General features: G+C 35.0%; 1 protein-coding gene across 1 annotated transcript in view; it reads right to left on the bottom strand.

Moving 5' to 3' along the window:
• Positions 1-1,671: 1,671 nt before the first annotated feature.
• MIB1 (MIB E3 ubiquitin protein ligase 1) overlaps positions 1,672-13,937 on the bottom strand; it is a 125,533-nt gene continuing 113,267 nt past the window's right edge. Inside the window, exons 20-21 of the mRNA XM_042909865.1 lie at positions 11,437-11,537; positions 1,672-7,503 (exon numbers count right to left, since the gene is read on the bottom strand). Of these exons, the coding sequence (XP_042765799.1) occupies positions 7,363-7,503; positions 11,437-11,537 (242 nt within the window). The 3' untranslated portion in view covers positions 1,672-7,362. The remainder of the gene's footprint in view (positions 7,504-11,436; positions 11,538-13,937) is intronic.

Below are 13,937 nucleotides of genomic sequence, written 5' to 3'. Positions count from 1 at the left end.
TGGCTTCCAGAACTGTAAGATCATAAGTTTCTGTTGTTTTAAGCCACTACACTCATGGTCATTTTTTTTCCGGCAGCAATAGGAAACCACTATGATACTCTTGTACTATACTTGTATACTGACAGCATATAAACTTTTTGAATCTCAAGTCTTTTTTTCAGTACGGGTTGGCCATGGTCAGAGCTTATTTGGTTGCTTCCCTATTTCCCTATTAAATCAGGGTTAGCATCCCCTGTAAAAGCTTTTTCCAATCTGTATGTCAATGTTCTACTCAAGATGTTAACTGGTGTTCTGTAGGAAGGAAGAAAAGAACAGGAAAGGAGGGTAATACTCTTAAATATAAGAAAAGTAAAGAATGTTTATTTGACTTGAAAATTGGCCTTTCAGAAAGCTGCCATATTTGAGAATGCAAGGACCTGATATAAATAAGGTACCTAAAGCATGAATACACACATTTGATTAGAGCATTAGTGCAGAGGCAGCATTACCTAACAGTCTCATTGATATGTCACGGACTCAGTGATCAATGGCCTCTGTTCTGGATCTTGTCTTATCCTCTCATATTATGCTTATAAGGGATGTGTGTGTGTGTGTGTGTGTGTGTGTGTGTGTGTGTATTTAACAAAATGAGTTTATCAACTAGTTTTGTTTAAAAGAAAAAAAACCTATTTGCCAAATGATCGCTCTTCAGCAATTAACTTATCTGAAATAACTTCTGGTGTTCTACTTTAATCCATGCATTCATTCTATCTTACAAACTATCACTACTCTGTAATGCACCATTTAAAAGTTTTCACTGTCAGTAAGTTTGGGAAATGCTACACTGTAAAACTAACAAATAATTTGAATTTCTGTGAAAGATGAATGACTATCAATGATAAAAAATATAAATCAGATTTTCTAAAATGTCTTTATTTTAAAAACCTATACAGTTTCAATTTAATAAAAAATATTGCCATGAAATATCTAATTATACAGCAACAGAAATACAGTTAGAGGTTATCCAAAAATAAATTCACAATTTTAGAGTTGGAATACAGATTTTTTTTTCAAATAAACAGTTAAAAGATTTTGTTTCAGATGGTTTTCCTCTTGAACATTCCAGATACACATACTGAATTTTTGAACTAGAACCAGACAACCTCTCAATGACAAATAACTGCTTCTATTAACTTGAAAAATAAAATAACTCCAAACCATTCAAATTACTGATTTAGTCACAAAACACTAAGAAAGCCAAATAAATCATTGCTTTAAAATGTATATCTTTAGAACATGAAATCTACATCTGAATTTTGAAAAGGAATAAACTCTGTATAGAAAAAGTTGAGTCTTCCTGACTGGCTGACTTATTTTCTATCAAATTTATCCTATTCAGACTACTTTCACAATATCCTGAAAGAGTGTGAGGTGTTAAAATATGAAAAGCTTCTTTGGCCCTGTAGATAGAGGTACCTTAAATGTAAACAACTGCAATGAGAGCCTTCCAGATGTGGGCACCTATGTCTTATATTGAGTTGGAGATGTATGTCCTTGTTTCTCAAAGACATGATAATTTCCTTTCCAATAACAGATTTGATACATTGAGATAGGTCTTCAAATACCTTAAAAATTAAAATTCATATATACTTCTATAAAGAATACTTCAAAAGATCAGAGAAAAGCATTATAGAATGATATTACATCATAAGTTTTATTAATGGTAAATGTTTGCATTAATTTTTAAAAGCTTAGTTCTTGCTAAGCATTTTTTTTTAACAAAAGCTAATAATAAGCAAGAATCATTTGCCATACAGAAACTCTATTCACGAGCAAGACTTTAATCAAGTGGGAGCTAAAAAACACTGGGAAAAACACAAAGCAAAAACACTGCTACGCGTCGATTAAATTGCTTTCTATCACACTGAATATATGGTATTTAGAATGACAAGCATACTGAAATTAACAGAAAAACAACTTTGTGGATTCAGGCTAAATAAGACTAGCATTAAGAAGAACATGCAATCCATTATTTCCCTTAAAAAAGTTTTTTTTTAAACCGAATCACGTGAACAAAAGTTCTTTTTTTCATTTGAGGGGAAGACAATCTGTGTTTACCAAACAGATCCTCTTTTCATTTTAAAACAGCAAACTGTATGAACCCTTGCTCTTCTTCCCAGATGCTACTTATACATGACTTTGCATAATGACTTACAGAATTATTTTTCTGGTAACAGTGTCATGGCCATAAATAATCAGTTTTTTAAAAAACAAATATCAAGTGCAAATCTAGAAAACTCCCTTTAAAGAATTACCCAAAGCCAGCACACATGCAGTATTGCTATCACACAAGCTAAGCAATACGCCGTATAAATGTGTGTGATGATACACGCACGCTAAAGACAGCCTTCTATAAAGTTTTAGTAGTGTTGCCAAGTTAATAATTCTTTCAAGGCACTGAAGAATTATGTAGATGGATTTTCCAAAATATAATTAACAATTGCTTAAACTTGTTACAAAGCCCTGAGTCAGAACTTTCAATAGCTTCCTGAAATTATAGATTTCAGACAAAATGGCATATTTGTTTCTTTTATAGAAAATTACAAGACCATTTTGCATTGTGTAGGAAAGAAGTCATGTTTATGAAACAAAGTCATGTAGACCACACAGGAGAAGTAAAACAGCCAGTAATATTATCTTTCTCACACATTTTGTACACGTCAATTACAACCTGTAATTATGGATTTTACGCACCAAAGTGACGTGGCCGGTCACCCTTCCTGTACCTACTTGCTTCAATCCTCAACAAAATAAGAATCTCAATTTGAACCTCGGGTTCCCCTCTCCGCCTTAGTCACAAATAAGAATAAGAGCTGGAAAAGCAATACTCTGACAGAAAAGGAGGTAGAAAATGCTGATGTAGCAACTTACAATTTTAATTCATCAGCTCCCCTAACTCGTTCATATTTTTATGTTCTAGTTTCATCCACTACTAACCATTTACCAGTACACTGAGTCTCAATCTAAAGGCTTTCCCCTCATTGTAGCAAAGCAATGTACAAATGAGACATCATTAAATAGTTTTTCCTCAAATTTAATGTTTTAAAGAAGTACAACTATGATTATTAATACTGCTATAGATATATATATATATATATATATATGTTAAAGTTCCAAGGCTATTATAGGATTATCAAGTAGTATCAGTATGCATTCCTATCATTAATATTCAAGCAAATAAAATTAGGTTGAGTTTTTGAGAGAAAAAAAAAAATTTTGAGACCGTTACAAGGAGACTTAAAGACAACTGACATTTTCGACAAGGCACACATAGTCTGTGAAAATCTATTACCTTCCCAAATTCAGAGCTAACCTAATTCTAATGTTTCAAATGTGTTTCTCCCCTCCAGCTCCAAATGAAGTAACAAACCCTTCCAATTAACAGACATTTAAAATCAACTCAATTATGATTTATAACAGTTGGGAGGAAGGGAAGAAATTCTGTCATCCCTCAAATTTTAAGGAACTTAGTATTAACTGTGACTTTAAATCTTGCAAACACAAACAATTAAGATAATTAAGGTTGTTCCTTGATTTCTATTTAACCATAATGCTATTCCACTGGGGGGGGGGGGGGTGAAGAGAAAAGGGAATTATTGTTCAATGGGTATAGAGTTTCAATCCTGCAAGTGAGAAAGTTCTCCCAGATAGCCGTTTAACAACAATGTGAATATAGTTAACACTACTGACCTGTACACTTAAAAGATGGTGCAGACGGTAAATTTCATGTTATGTGTTTTTACCACAATTAAAAAAAATGTAAAAAAAATTCTATTCCAAATATTCAATTTTTACACAAATTATTACTATATCATTTTAGACACTCTGAGAGGATAGGCGCTTTTCCTTTGGCCTTTTTTTAAAGCCAGATGTATTAAACTGTATAGTTTACAAAGCAATTGCAAATTAAATGACACTAAAAACTGATTAAGAGACCTTTTTTATATTGTTCATTCAAATATACTCTCTCTGCTTACCGCTTTGATGAAATCTACATGACTTTCTTAAACCCCTTTTTTTCTCTAAACTCAGATACTGACTTTTCTTGCTTGCTTGCTTGCTTGCAACTCCTTACTGTCTTCCTATCCTACCCCATCACTAAGGGTCCAAAATTCATAATAAACAAAGGACAGCAACTGGGCAACACATAACAAGATTGTGTATTTCTACTATGTAAAAATGACCCAGCAAGTTTATACATTTGAGTTGGACTAGTCTTAAGCAGCATGCATTTCAACATGCTAAAATTTAGTTCCTACAGGCTAAAGCCATCAAAGATACAAATTTAAGAATGCTATTTTCAATATTATCAATTAATGTTATGTCTCAGTAACTAGCTGGCCAATTTGCAATGTTTAAAATTACAAACACTTTGTCCAAACATGATTTGGTCAGCTAAACACTGTCTAATATCATACCCTACACTAATACAAAGTGATCTTCACTTGAAAAGCCTTCTTGCTCCCAGAAAAATTCAATACGTTAGTAATATAAGCAGTAAGAATGTTAAATTATGTGAACAAAAATGACTAGAATAGCACCATCTGGTAAGTTGTGTGTGTGTTTTGGGCAACAAGGCTGACAATCTTAGAGTAAAGGAGAAAATGTGGTAGGAGTAAGGGAATACAGAGAGGGAATCCAAATGCTACTTTATGACAACTCTTCTGAAACATTAGGAAGAAATGTTACCAGTACCTTTGGATCCCTTCTTGACTACAGAGTTCTTCAAATGTACAACTGCTGCATGATAGACTCAGTGTGTGCTAAATGCTGACCATTTTTCAATGTTGTATATCTAGCCCCTGAGGCCCAATAAATACATTTTTGAATGAATGTCTGCTGTGTTTTTTTAAATGATTCTAGGAAAAGTAAAAGCTCTTCTGAGGCACAAGATGACGAGCTGATGAGAAGGAAACATACCTAATTGGGAAAGTACTGCTGAGAGACACATAAGAGGTAGCAATTTCAGAGTTAGAAGATAGTCACTTAAACAACTCTGTTCTTAACCTTATTCTTGCTCACAAGCACGAAACAAATTTAAAATAATTTTTCAGGTGCTTGAAAACATGAAGAGAGAAACGTTTTCTATTCATTAAACAAATTTCAGAGTGGTACAAATATAGAAAATGCACAAACACACAACACTATAATCACAGTGACCTTATATGACTTTTGTAATAGTTTATGTTATTGTATTTTTAATTTAGAAGAAATAAACTAGTCTGGAAAATGAAATTGCCCTTTAGGGATGTAAGTTTAAGAACAGCAAGCTCAAAAGACAAAAAAGATGTAAGTAGAGCTCTGGACAGAATTCACTGGCTGGCCAAACTGTGCATGAGTCAGCCAGGTGTTCCCTCCTCTCCAGCTGACCTAGTGGAAAAGAGATGGGCAGCCTATGGCATGGAAGGAAAAAAATCCTGACTGTTGCTATTTTCAAATCTGAAAGAAAATAAGTCTGTTTCTTTATGTGACAGCATGTCAGATGCTCTTTTTATAACTTTGAAATATGGCTTAAAAAAATAGCCTCAGTGGCCCTTTATTAGATAACTGAATCCATACAAATTTTCAAATTCAAAACTTATAAAAATTTTACTATTCTAAATGCTAAATTATTTAGCTAAACACAGATACGGAATCACCAAAACTACAAAATCAGCCAGCAAAGCTCACCACTGTTTTCACCAGGACTTGCAAAAGCAGCAGCCATTAAATTGCCAGGAATATTCTTAAATTTAGTTGCCGAAATGAAAGAAAAAGAAAGAAAGAGAAGAAAGGAGGGAGGGAAGGCAGGCAGGCAAGAAGGAAGGAAGGAAGGAAGGAATAACCAGAATCAAAAGAAAAAAAGAAAAGAAAAAGCTACAAGATAACTATCCTTAGGAGTAAGCTTATACACAGTATATAGTAGACACCATTGTAAACAGGTGATATTTTTATAATCTAGCAGCAATGACCTCAAAACACTTATTTATATGTATATTCATCCTAGACAGAGTAACATTACTCATTCAAAGGGCAGAAAATTATTAGATGCTCTAGAATCAAAAGTTTGAGTTAAAGGAAAAACTGCAGATAATCAGACATATTTCTGTAAATGTCCTGGTCACTCTTTCTAAAGTATTTATTATTAGGTTACTTACTATGTCTTGGATACTGTTGGCAATTTAAATAATATCCTCATTTGTAGATATAGAGTGTTTTCTTTATAACAAGTCTTAGCAACTGAAAGAAAATGGAAGGAGGGCTTACGATGTAGGTAGAACCAGTAACACTGTCAGAATCAACAGGGACAAAAAAAAGATTGTTGCCTTGAGACAATGCACTACCCTTCTCAGATCACTGGGGTACTACTCAGTACATGAGAAAAGCAACATGCAACCTCAGAGCCCAAATAGGGCAGTATCATTTCACCGGTCAGGTCAAGCCTGGATAAGTGACCACAGGGAAAACTGAGGTACACTTTTCATAGACTTTTTTTTTTAAAGGCTGGCTAAACAGAACAGTGTAAAAATTAATACAGGAAAGGCAACTGTTAATGGTCAGTTAAAAGGTACTCTTTCATTGGCCACTTTCCCCCACCTCAGTTCCCCACTGTGACTGCTTATTCTTCCTTTTCATGTCAATCATTCTGAAACTGGCAATTTGATTCAAGTTTAACAATTTTCTTTTTAAGTCTATAAATTAAGCTAAATGCAAAGTCACTACTCTCTCATTCCATGCTTCCATTTACTCTAAGAATTCAGAAACAATCATTTGCATAACTTTTTATCTTAAAAAGATAATCCTCTCTTCAGATAATCTTATCTTCAATATTAACTATGTAAAACTCGTATTATAATTTTGTCGTTTAATATATGCGGCATAATGGTTTGACTTGCCCTGTTCACTTGATGCATGACTTTTCTGAGTACCTGTGTCAACTGTGTAAAATCACAATAAACTGAAGGATAGCTGATCATAAGGAGCTACATTTCTTGAGGTCTAACAAATTTACAAACTATAAGAAAAATGCAATAAAAACAAAAATAACAGGACATTCTTAAAGGACTTTCCCCTTAGAAGTGACAAGTAAATTACCTATGAATTATATGGATTTGATGTTTCAAATTAAAAGAAACAAAAACAAAAACCACAACTTCAAACACTGTCGTATAGAGGTTTTTTTTTTTTTTTTTTCTGTTCTGATACATTTACAGTCTAATTACACTCTAGGAAAGAAACTATGATATTAAAAATTAGTTCATTAGAATGTCCAACTAGCTTAACAGCTTCACTAAGAGCTCATGACCAAATACTTTAGCTGACAAAACACACTGAGTTTCTTAATTAATACAAAAGAATCCTTCGCTCAATAGCCTTGCGACAAATAGGACATTCACTCATTCGGTCTCCACAGAGCTGGCACGTTCCATGGCCACAGAGGAAAATCATATTCTTCAGACGATCCAAACATACAGGGCACATGGTCTGGAATGGGAGATAACAAGGTAATAAATGCTAAGACATTTTATATTTTGACATTGTAACATATAACAACTTTGTAACATTTTCTTTTGTTGTTTTAATCTTTTGTTGCTTTAAAATGTTCAAGAAATTTTTTTTAACTTAAAAATTTTTAAATAGTTAAAGTTATCCCTTTATATAAAATAGAAATATCAGTTGTACTGTCATGTATAAAAGACACTTCATTAAATAAATACTATATAAAACAAAAAATGCAAATGTCAAAATCTAACAGGAAATGAATGAAAAATAGCCCCATTCAGTCTCATTCAGATTCCCCAACTCTGTGTACTATGCTGTTCTTGTATGAAAGTAACACAATACATCAGGCCTATGGGGGAGGGGGAGCAGTGTACAGATGTCCCTAAAGACACGTGCCACACACTATGATAGTATCTCAGCCCTATTATCACTATCACTTTAAAAACGAGCAAACTGGGGCTTTGTGGGGCTAAACACCTCCCCACCACAGGCCATAATGTAAACTGGATCATGTGGCCCCAGAGCTCTTGCTTTGAAACATCCTTCACTGGATTACTATTAATGTAGATCCCCTTCAATCAAAAACAATTAGCCTTACTTACACATTAACAAATGTAACTTCATGAACTCAGAAAAATTTAGAAGTACGTTAGGTATACTTTGGTGAAAACACTCTAGGAAATCACATAATTTTTCACAAAAACACATTTTACATTTTATTTTCAGAAAAACATTTTTTACCTTACTATACCACAATACTTCATGTTATGAAGTCATTTCTATGTTATTTGGGAAAAGTATCCATGGAAAAGTATCCTAAATAACATAGAAATGACATAATCAAGAAGAATTTCTAGATTAATAAACTAGGCCTATACGAAAATGTAATGATCAACTTTGACAATGATCACTGTGGCAGGGAGGGGGAAGGAACTACAAATCTAATTGTTAGCCCCACCCTTCCAAAGTAAATTTTCACATGTATCTACCTTAAAGCTTGAGAGACAAAGCTGTAGAAAATTGTATATATACTTTTTTATTTTAAAAAGCCAAACCAGGGGCGCCTGGGTGGCTCAGTCGGTTAAGCTTCCGACTTCGGCTCAAGTCATGATCTCACAGTCTGTGAGTTCAAGCCCCGCATTGGGCTCTGTGCTGACAGCTCAGAGCCTGGAGCCTGCTTCAGATTCTGTCTCCCTCTCTCTCTGTCCCTCCCCTGCTCATGCTCTGTCTCTGTCTCAAAAATAAATAGAAACATAAAAAAAAAAAAATTAAAAAGTCAAACCAGCTTTTTAGTACCATTAAAATGGTTTCTTTCCCATTAAATTTTCAAGAGTTCTATGCAGTCAATTAGTAACTTCAGTTACTTTGAGATTAATATATTCTTAATAGCACGTGAAATTACACCGGGGTAAGAGAAAGATTGGAGATTTAAATTTTAAAAAGAGTTATTCAGATGCTTTGTCTTGGTTACCTTAACAAAAGTCAAGGACCAAGGTCCCTGCAAGAAATCCCATCAGTCCTCAGAATGAATTTTGTTATAACTGTTTAAATATATTTTTGTGATGAAATCTGGTCATGAGTATTATTTAAGGGGGAAGAAACTTCTTTGGAGTGCTGAACTTGGGATAAAAGTAGAGCTGGATTATTTATTTATTTATTTTAAGTTTATTTGAGAGAGACAGAGGCAGAATGAGTGGGGGAGGAGCAGAGAGAGAGGGAGAATCCCAAGTGGGCCCCATGCTGCCAGCACAGAGCCCCACTTGGGGCTCGTACTCACGAAACTGTGAGATCATGACCTGAGCCAAAACCAAGAGTGGAATGCTTAACTGACTGAGCCATCCAGGCGCCCTAAGCTGAATTATTTTTTCAGGACCCATAATAGGGTTCAAAATTATCATTATTCACAATTAATTTTAATTCACAAATAGGAGATGAAATGCTTTTCAGAGAAGACTTGTTCAAAAATCAGTTTTACCTTTCTATAAGGGTTTTATGGGAAAGAAAATGAGATGCTAAGGAGCTTTAAGATTTAAAAAAAAATTTTTTTAATGTTTATTTTTGAGAGACAGAGAGTGAGCAGGGAAGGGGCAGAGAGAGAGGGAGACACAGAACCCGAAGCAGCTCCAGGCTCTGAGCTGTCAGCACAGAGCCTAACATGGGGCTCGAACTCACAAACCGTGAGGTCATGACCTGTGAAGTCAGACACTTAAGCGACTGAGCCTCCCAGGTGCCCCGGAGCTTTAAAAGATTTTTGAAACATTCTATTTTATATTAGAATGAGCTAAATATGTTCCTATTTTTATGTTGCTACATAAGAACTGGTAAATCCATGTTTATCTTTACTTAGTCACCATATAACAAGTATTACTAGGTACTAGATTTCGAAACAAAAACTAGCCAAGTCATAGAGTTTAAATCTTTTCAGATGGGTGCTTAAATTCCTAATAAATACATATGCTTAATTCTTTAATAACTATCTACTATATTACTCTATCACAAGGGTCATTAGTTATCCTATTTATTGACTATATTACTTATAAACTCAGGTAGAAAAGACAAGTGATGACTAACAACTGCATGGCAACACTGATGTGATACCCAAACTAGAGAAATAACACCTTATGCTTCTCAATCTTTTGAATCAGATTTAATTGCTGGGTCAAATGATAAGGTGGGAAGGGGAAAAAAGCAGACTTTCTTACTTACCATATATGTAACAAGTTTTAACTAGCTTCTTTATTTTACTGTTGCTGCTATGAAATATTGAGTAGATAAGAGAGGACCTCTGTTGGTATGTATAAGATATAAAGAACAATATAAACCACCACCCAGCTTAAAGCATGGAGTGCTACCCTTTCTTTTGAAGCCCCTCCATATATCTTCCCAAATCCTTTCCATCTACCCATCACTGAAACCCACTATTCTAAATACTGCATTTATCTTTCCCTTGCTTTCTGTTATGGTGTGCGTGACAGAGTGAGAATGAAAGAGAACATATATATTTTTCCTTTCTACTGAAGTATCAATCACACTTATATAGAAATGTGCACAGATCATAAATGTACCATTTGATAAAAGTTCACAAATTGATCAAATGCACGTAATGGGCACTTTATATCTCTCTATACAGAAACTTCCCTTGTGCCCCACCTTGCAGCCATCCCAGCCAAGAAAACCACTACCCTTGGTTTTAAACACCATCTGTACAATTTTTTCCAAATTTGCACTTCAAAATAATATCCTGCTTAGTTAATATTACAGTGACAAACTTTTCCAAAGGGTTTTTACTAATTTGTACTCCCATATTCTAATACTGTGTACTGATCATTTCTTTCTTTTTCTTTTTTTTTAAGTAGGCTTCACTCCCAGTGTGAAATCCAACACAGGGCTTTAACTTACAACTGTGAGCTCGAGGCCAGAGCTGAGATCAAGAGTCATTCGCTTAACTGACTGAGACTCCCAGGTGCCCCTATACTGACAATTTCTAACACAGAGTTTTCTACTCAGTCTGGTAGGGAGACAGGGACCTCACTGTAGTTTTCTTTTCTGTAATTTTCCTTTCTTCTACTTCCTCCTCTTCTTTTTTTAATGTAAGCTCTATGCCCAAAGTGGGGCCTGAACTCACAACCCCAAGATCAAGAGTCACATGCTCTACTGACTAAGCCAGCCAGGCACCCCAATTTTCATTTCTTGATTACTAGTCTGGTTGAGCATTAGTGGTCATCTGTTTGTTTCTTATTCTGGAAAAGGCCTGATTAAATCTTTTAATCATATTACCTTTTACAAACTATTCAAATACTATACATGATACGCTAATGTGAATCCTACTTACTATGTAAAACACCAACAGCTTTATAGAAGAATATTAAATGCCATCCTTAGAATCATCATTTACCATGAAGACATCATCATTACCTGCTCCTTAATGTCCTGTAACTGCTGTTGCAACTTTTGCACATCTGCATTGACATTGGTATTATCCTTGTCCTTTTGTAACACAGGAATATTTCCACTTGCTATAATACAAATAAAATATTTTAATGTTATGACTGTTTTGACATAGCAATGATTTTTTTTATTTCTAAAATTATTACTACTTTATTAAAAACCAGACTATTACTAGAATCCCCTTAAAATTTTTTTTCACTCATGGACAACCAATACAGTAGTGACATTCACGTTATACTCCTTCATTTATAATCTTTAAAAAGAAACAGGTTTGCACATTATTTTCTAATTCTATTTAACTCAGCTAGACAACAAACTACACACAGACTTTTGAGTTCTCCGAGGCTCTTCTACCTGCTTCCTTTGGCAAGCTCACAAACACATTCTATGCTTGTTTTCTCTGTTCCTGCATTTTACAAAGCCAAGATGGGAGGCAGCACAGCACTTTAGCCAGTTTGGGCAGCAATAATTATAAAGTCTCTTAGATGATGTTTAGGAGAACACACAAAAACCTAACCTCCTTCCTTTCTTCCCAGCCCTCCTTGTTACTGATTGGAGATGAGGAATTCCATGAAAGAAAAGATGTGATCAGTGGGTCTACTAAACGGAGGGAGGTTTTTTTTTGTTTTTTTTGTTTTTTTTTTTTTTTTTGAGAGAGGGAGAGAACAAGCGGAGGAGGGGCAGAGGGAGAGAGAAAATTCAAGTAGGCTGCATGCCCAGTGTGGAGCCTGATGTGGGGCTCAATCTCACAACCCTGAGATCATGACCTGAGCCGAAATCAAGAGTTAAACCTTTAACTGAATGAGGCACCCAGGCGCCCCTGGAGGGAAATTTTTTATTGCACTTTTCCTACTCTTTAGACTTTTACTCTTTTACTCTAGTTAACTTGTTTCTGGGATTTTAATTCTGCTCTATCAGTGATAAAGACAAAGAGCCCTGAGCAGAATTGGCTACACTAATGTTCTTCCTCGTGCATACACAGAACAAAGAAATCAAAGGTACCATTCCAAGCTTCTATCTAGTGCAAAATGAAAAATATTTTTATACAGCTATAGTACTGAAAAGGTTCAAAGTAGGGGGCGCCTGGGTGGCTCAGTCAGTTGAGGTTCTGACTCTTGGTTTCAGCTCAGGTAATGATCTCGATGTTTCGTGGGTTTGAGCCCCCACATTGGGCTCTATGCTGGCAGTGTGGAGCCCGCTTGGAATTCTCTCTCTTTCCCTCTCTCTTCCCCTCCCCCACTCACACTGTCTCTGTCTCATAATAAATAAATAAACTTTAAAAAAAAAAAAAAAGAAAAGTGCTGGAGAGGATGCGGAGAAATGGGAACCCTCTTGCACTGTTGGTGGGAATGCAAACTGGTGCAGCCACTCTGGAAAACAGTGTGGAGGTTCCTCAAAAAAATTAAAAATAGATCTACCCTATGACCAAGCAATAGCACTGCTAGGAATTTACCCAAGGGATACAGGAGTGCTGATGCATAGGGGCACTTGTACCCCAATGTTTATAGCAGCACTCTCAACAACAGTCAAATTATGCAAAGAGCCCAAATGTCCATCAACTGATGAATGGATAAAGAAGATGTGGTTTATATATACAATGGAATACTACTTGGCAATGAGAAAGAATGAAATATGGCCTTTTGTAGCAACGTGGATGGAACTGGAGAGTGTTATGCTAAGTGAAATAAGTCATAGAGAGAAAGATACCGTATGTTCACTCTTATGTGGATCCTGAGAAACTTAACAGAAGACCATTGGGAAGGGGAAGGGGAAAAAAATAGTTACAGAGAGGGAAGGAGGCAAACCATAAGAGACTCTTAAAAACTGAGAATAAACTGAGGGTTGATGGGGTGTGGGGGAGAGGGGAAAGTGGGTGATGGGCACTGAAGAGGGCACCTGTTGGGATGAGCACTGGGTGTTGTATGGAAACCAATTTGACAATAAATTATATATAAAAAAATAAATTAAAAAAAATTTTTAAAAGGTTGAAAGTAAATAATTTTTCATCTTTCCACTTCTTTACTGAGTTACATTTCAGTTTATCTACAGTTACTCTGTCCCGAATAAATGCTATTTATAAAATACTGACATGCACTAGGTGAAATCTGCTACACCCAAGAATGAGATGTTAACACTTATATAACTGAAAAAATAATTTGTAATATGCTAATTCACCAAGATACTCTAAATTTAATGTTAAAAAAAAGCAAATTTTCTCTAAGCAAGAACACAATTTTCTTTATATTACACATGGAGGTTTCTTAAAAAACAAATGCTCAAAGTTCTATAATCATACTGCAAGCTAGAAAAATACAATCTCAAGTTTCCTGTAATAAGAACAAAACCCCATCTGTTCCTCTGTAGACTGAGGTCACGTACCTTGTGCTTCACAAGCCGACATTCTACTACACATGAGAAGAGATGTTCATGAAAGTCCCAACAAGACAGCAAAGTAAGAAAAATACACT

The sequence above is a fragment of the Panthera leo genome, chromosome D3 (assembly GCF_018350215.1).
Source record: "Panthera leo isolate Ple1 chromosome D3, P.leo_Ple1_pat1.1, whole genome shotgun sequence".
In the NCBI taxonomy this organism is placed as follows: Eukaryota; Metazoa; Chordata; class Mammalia; order Carnivora; family Felidae; genus Panthera; species Panthera leo.
Note: the sequence above shows the minus strand (reverse complement) of the source record. Positions and strands in the feature narration are given on the sequence as shown.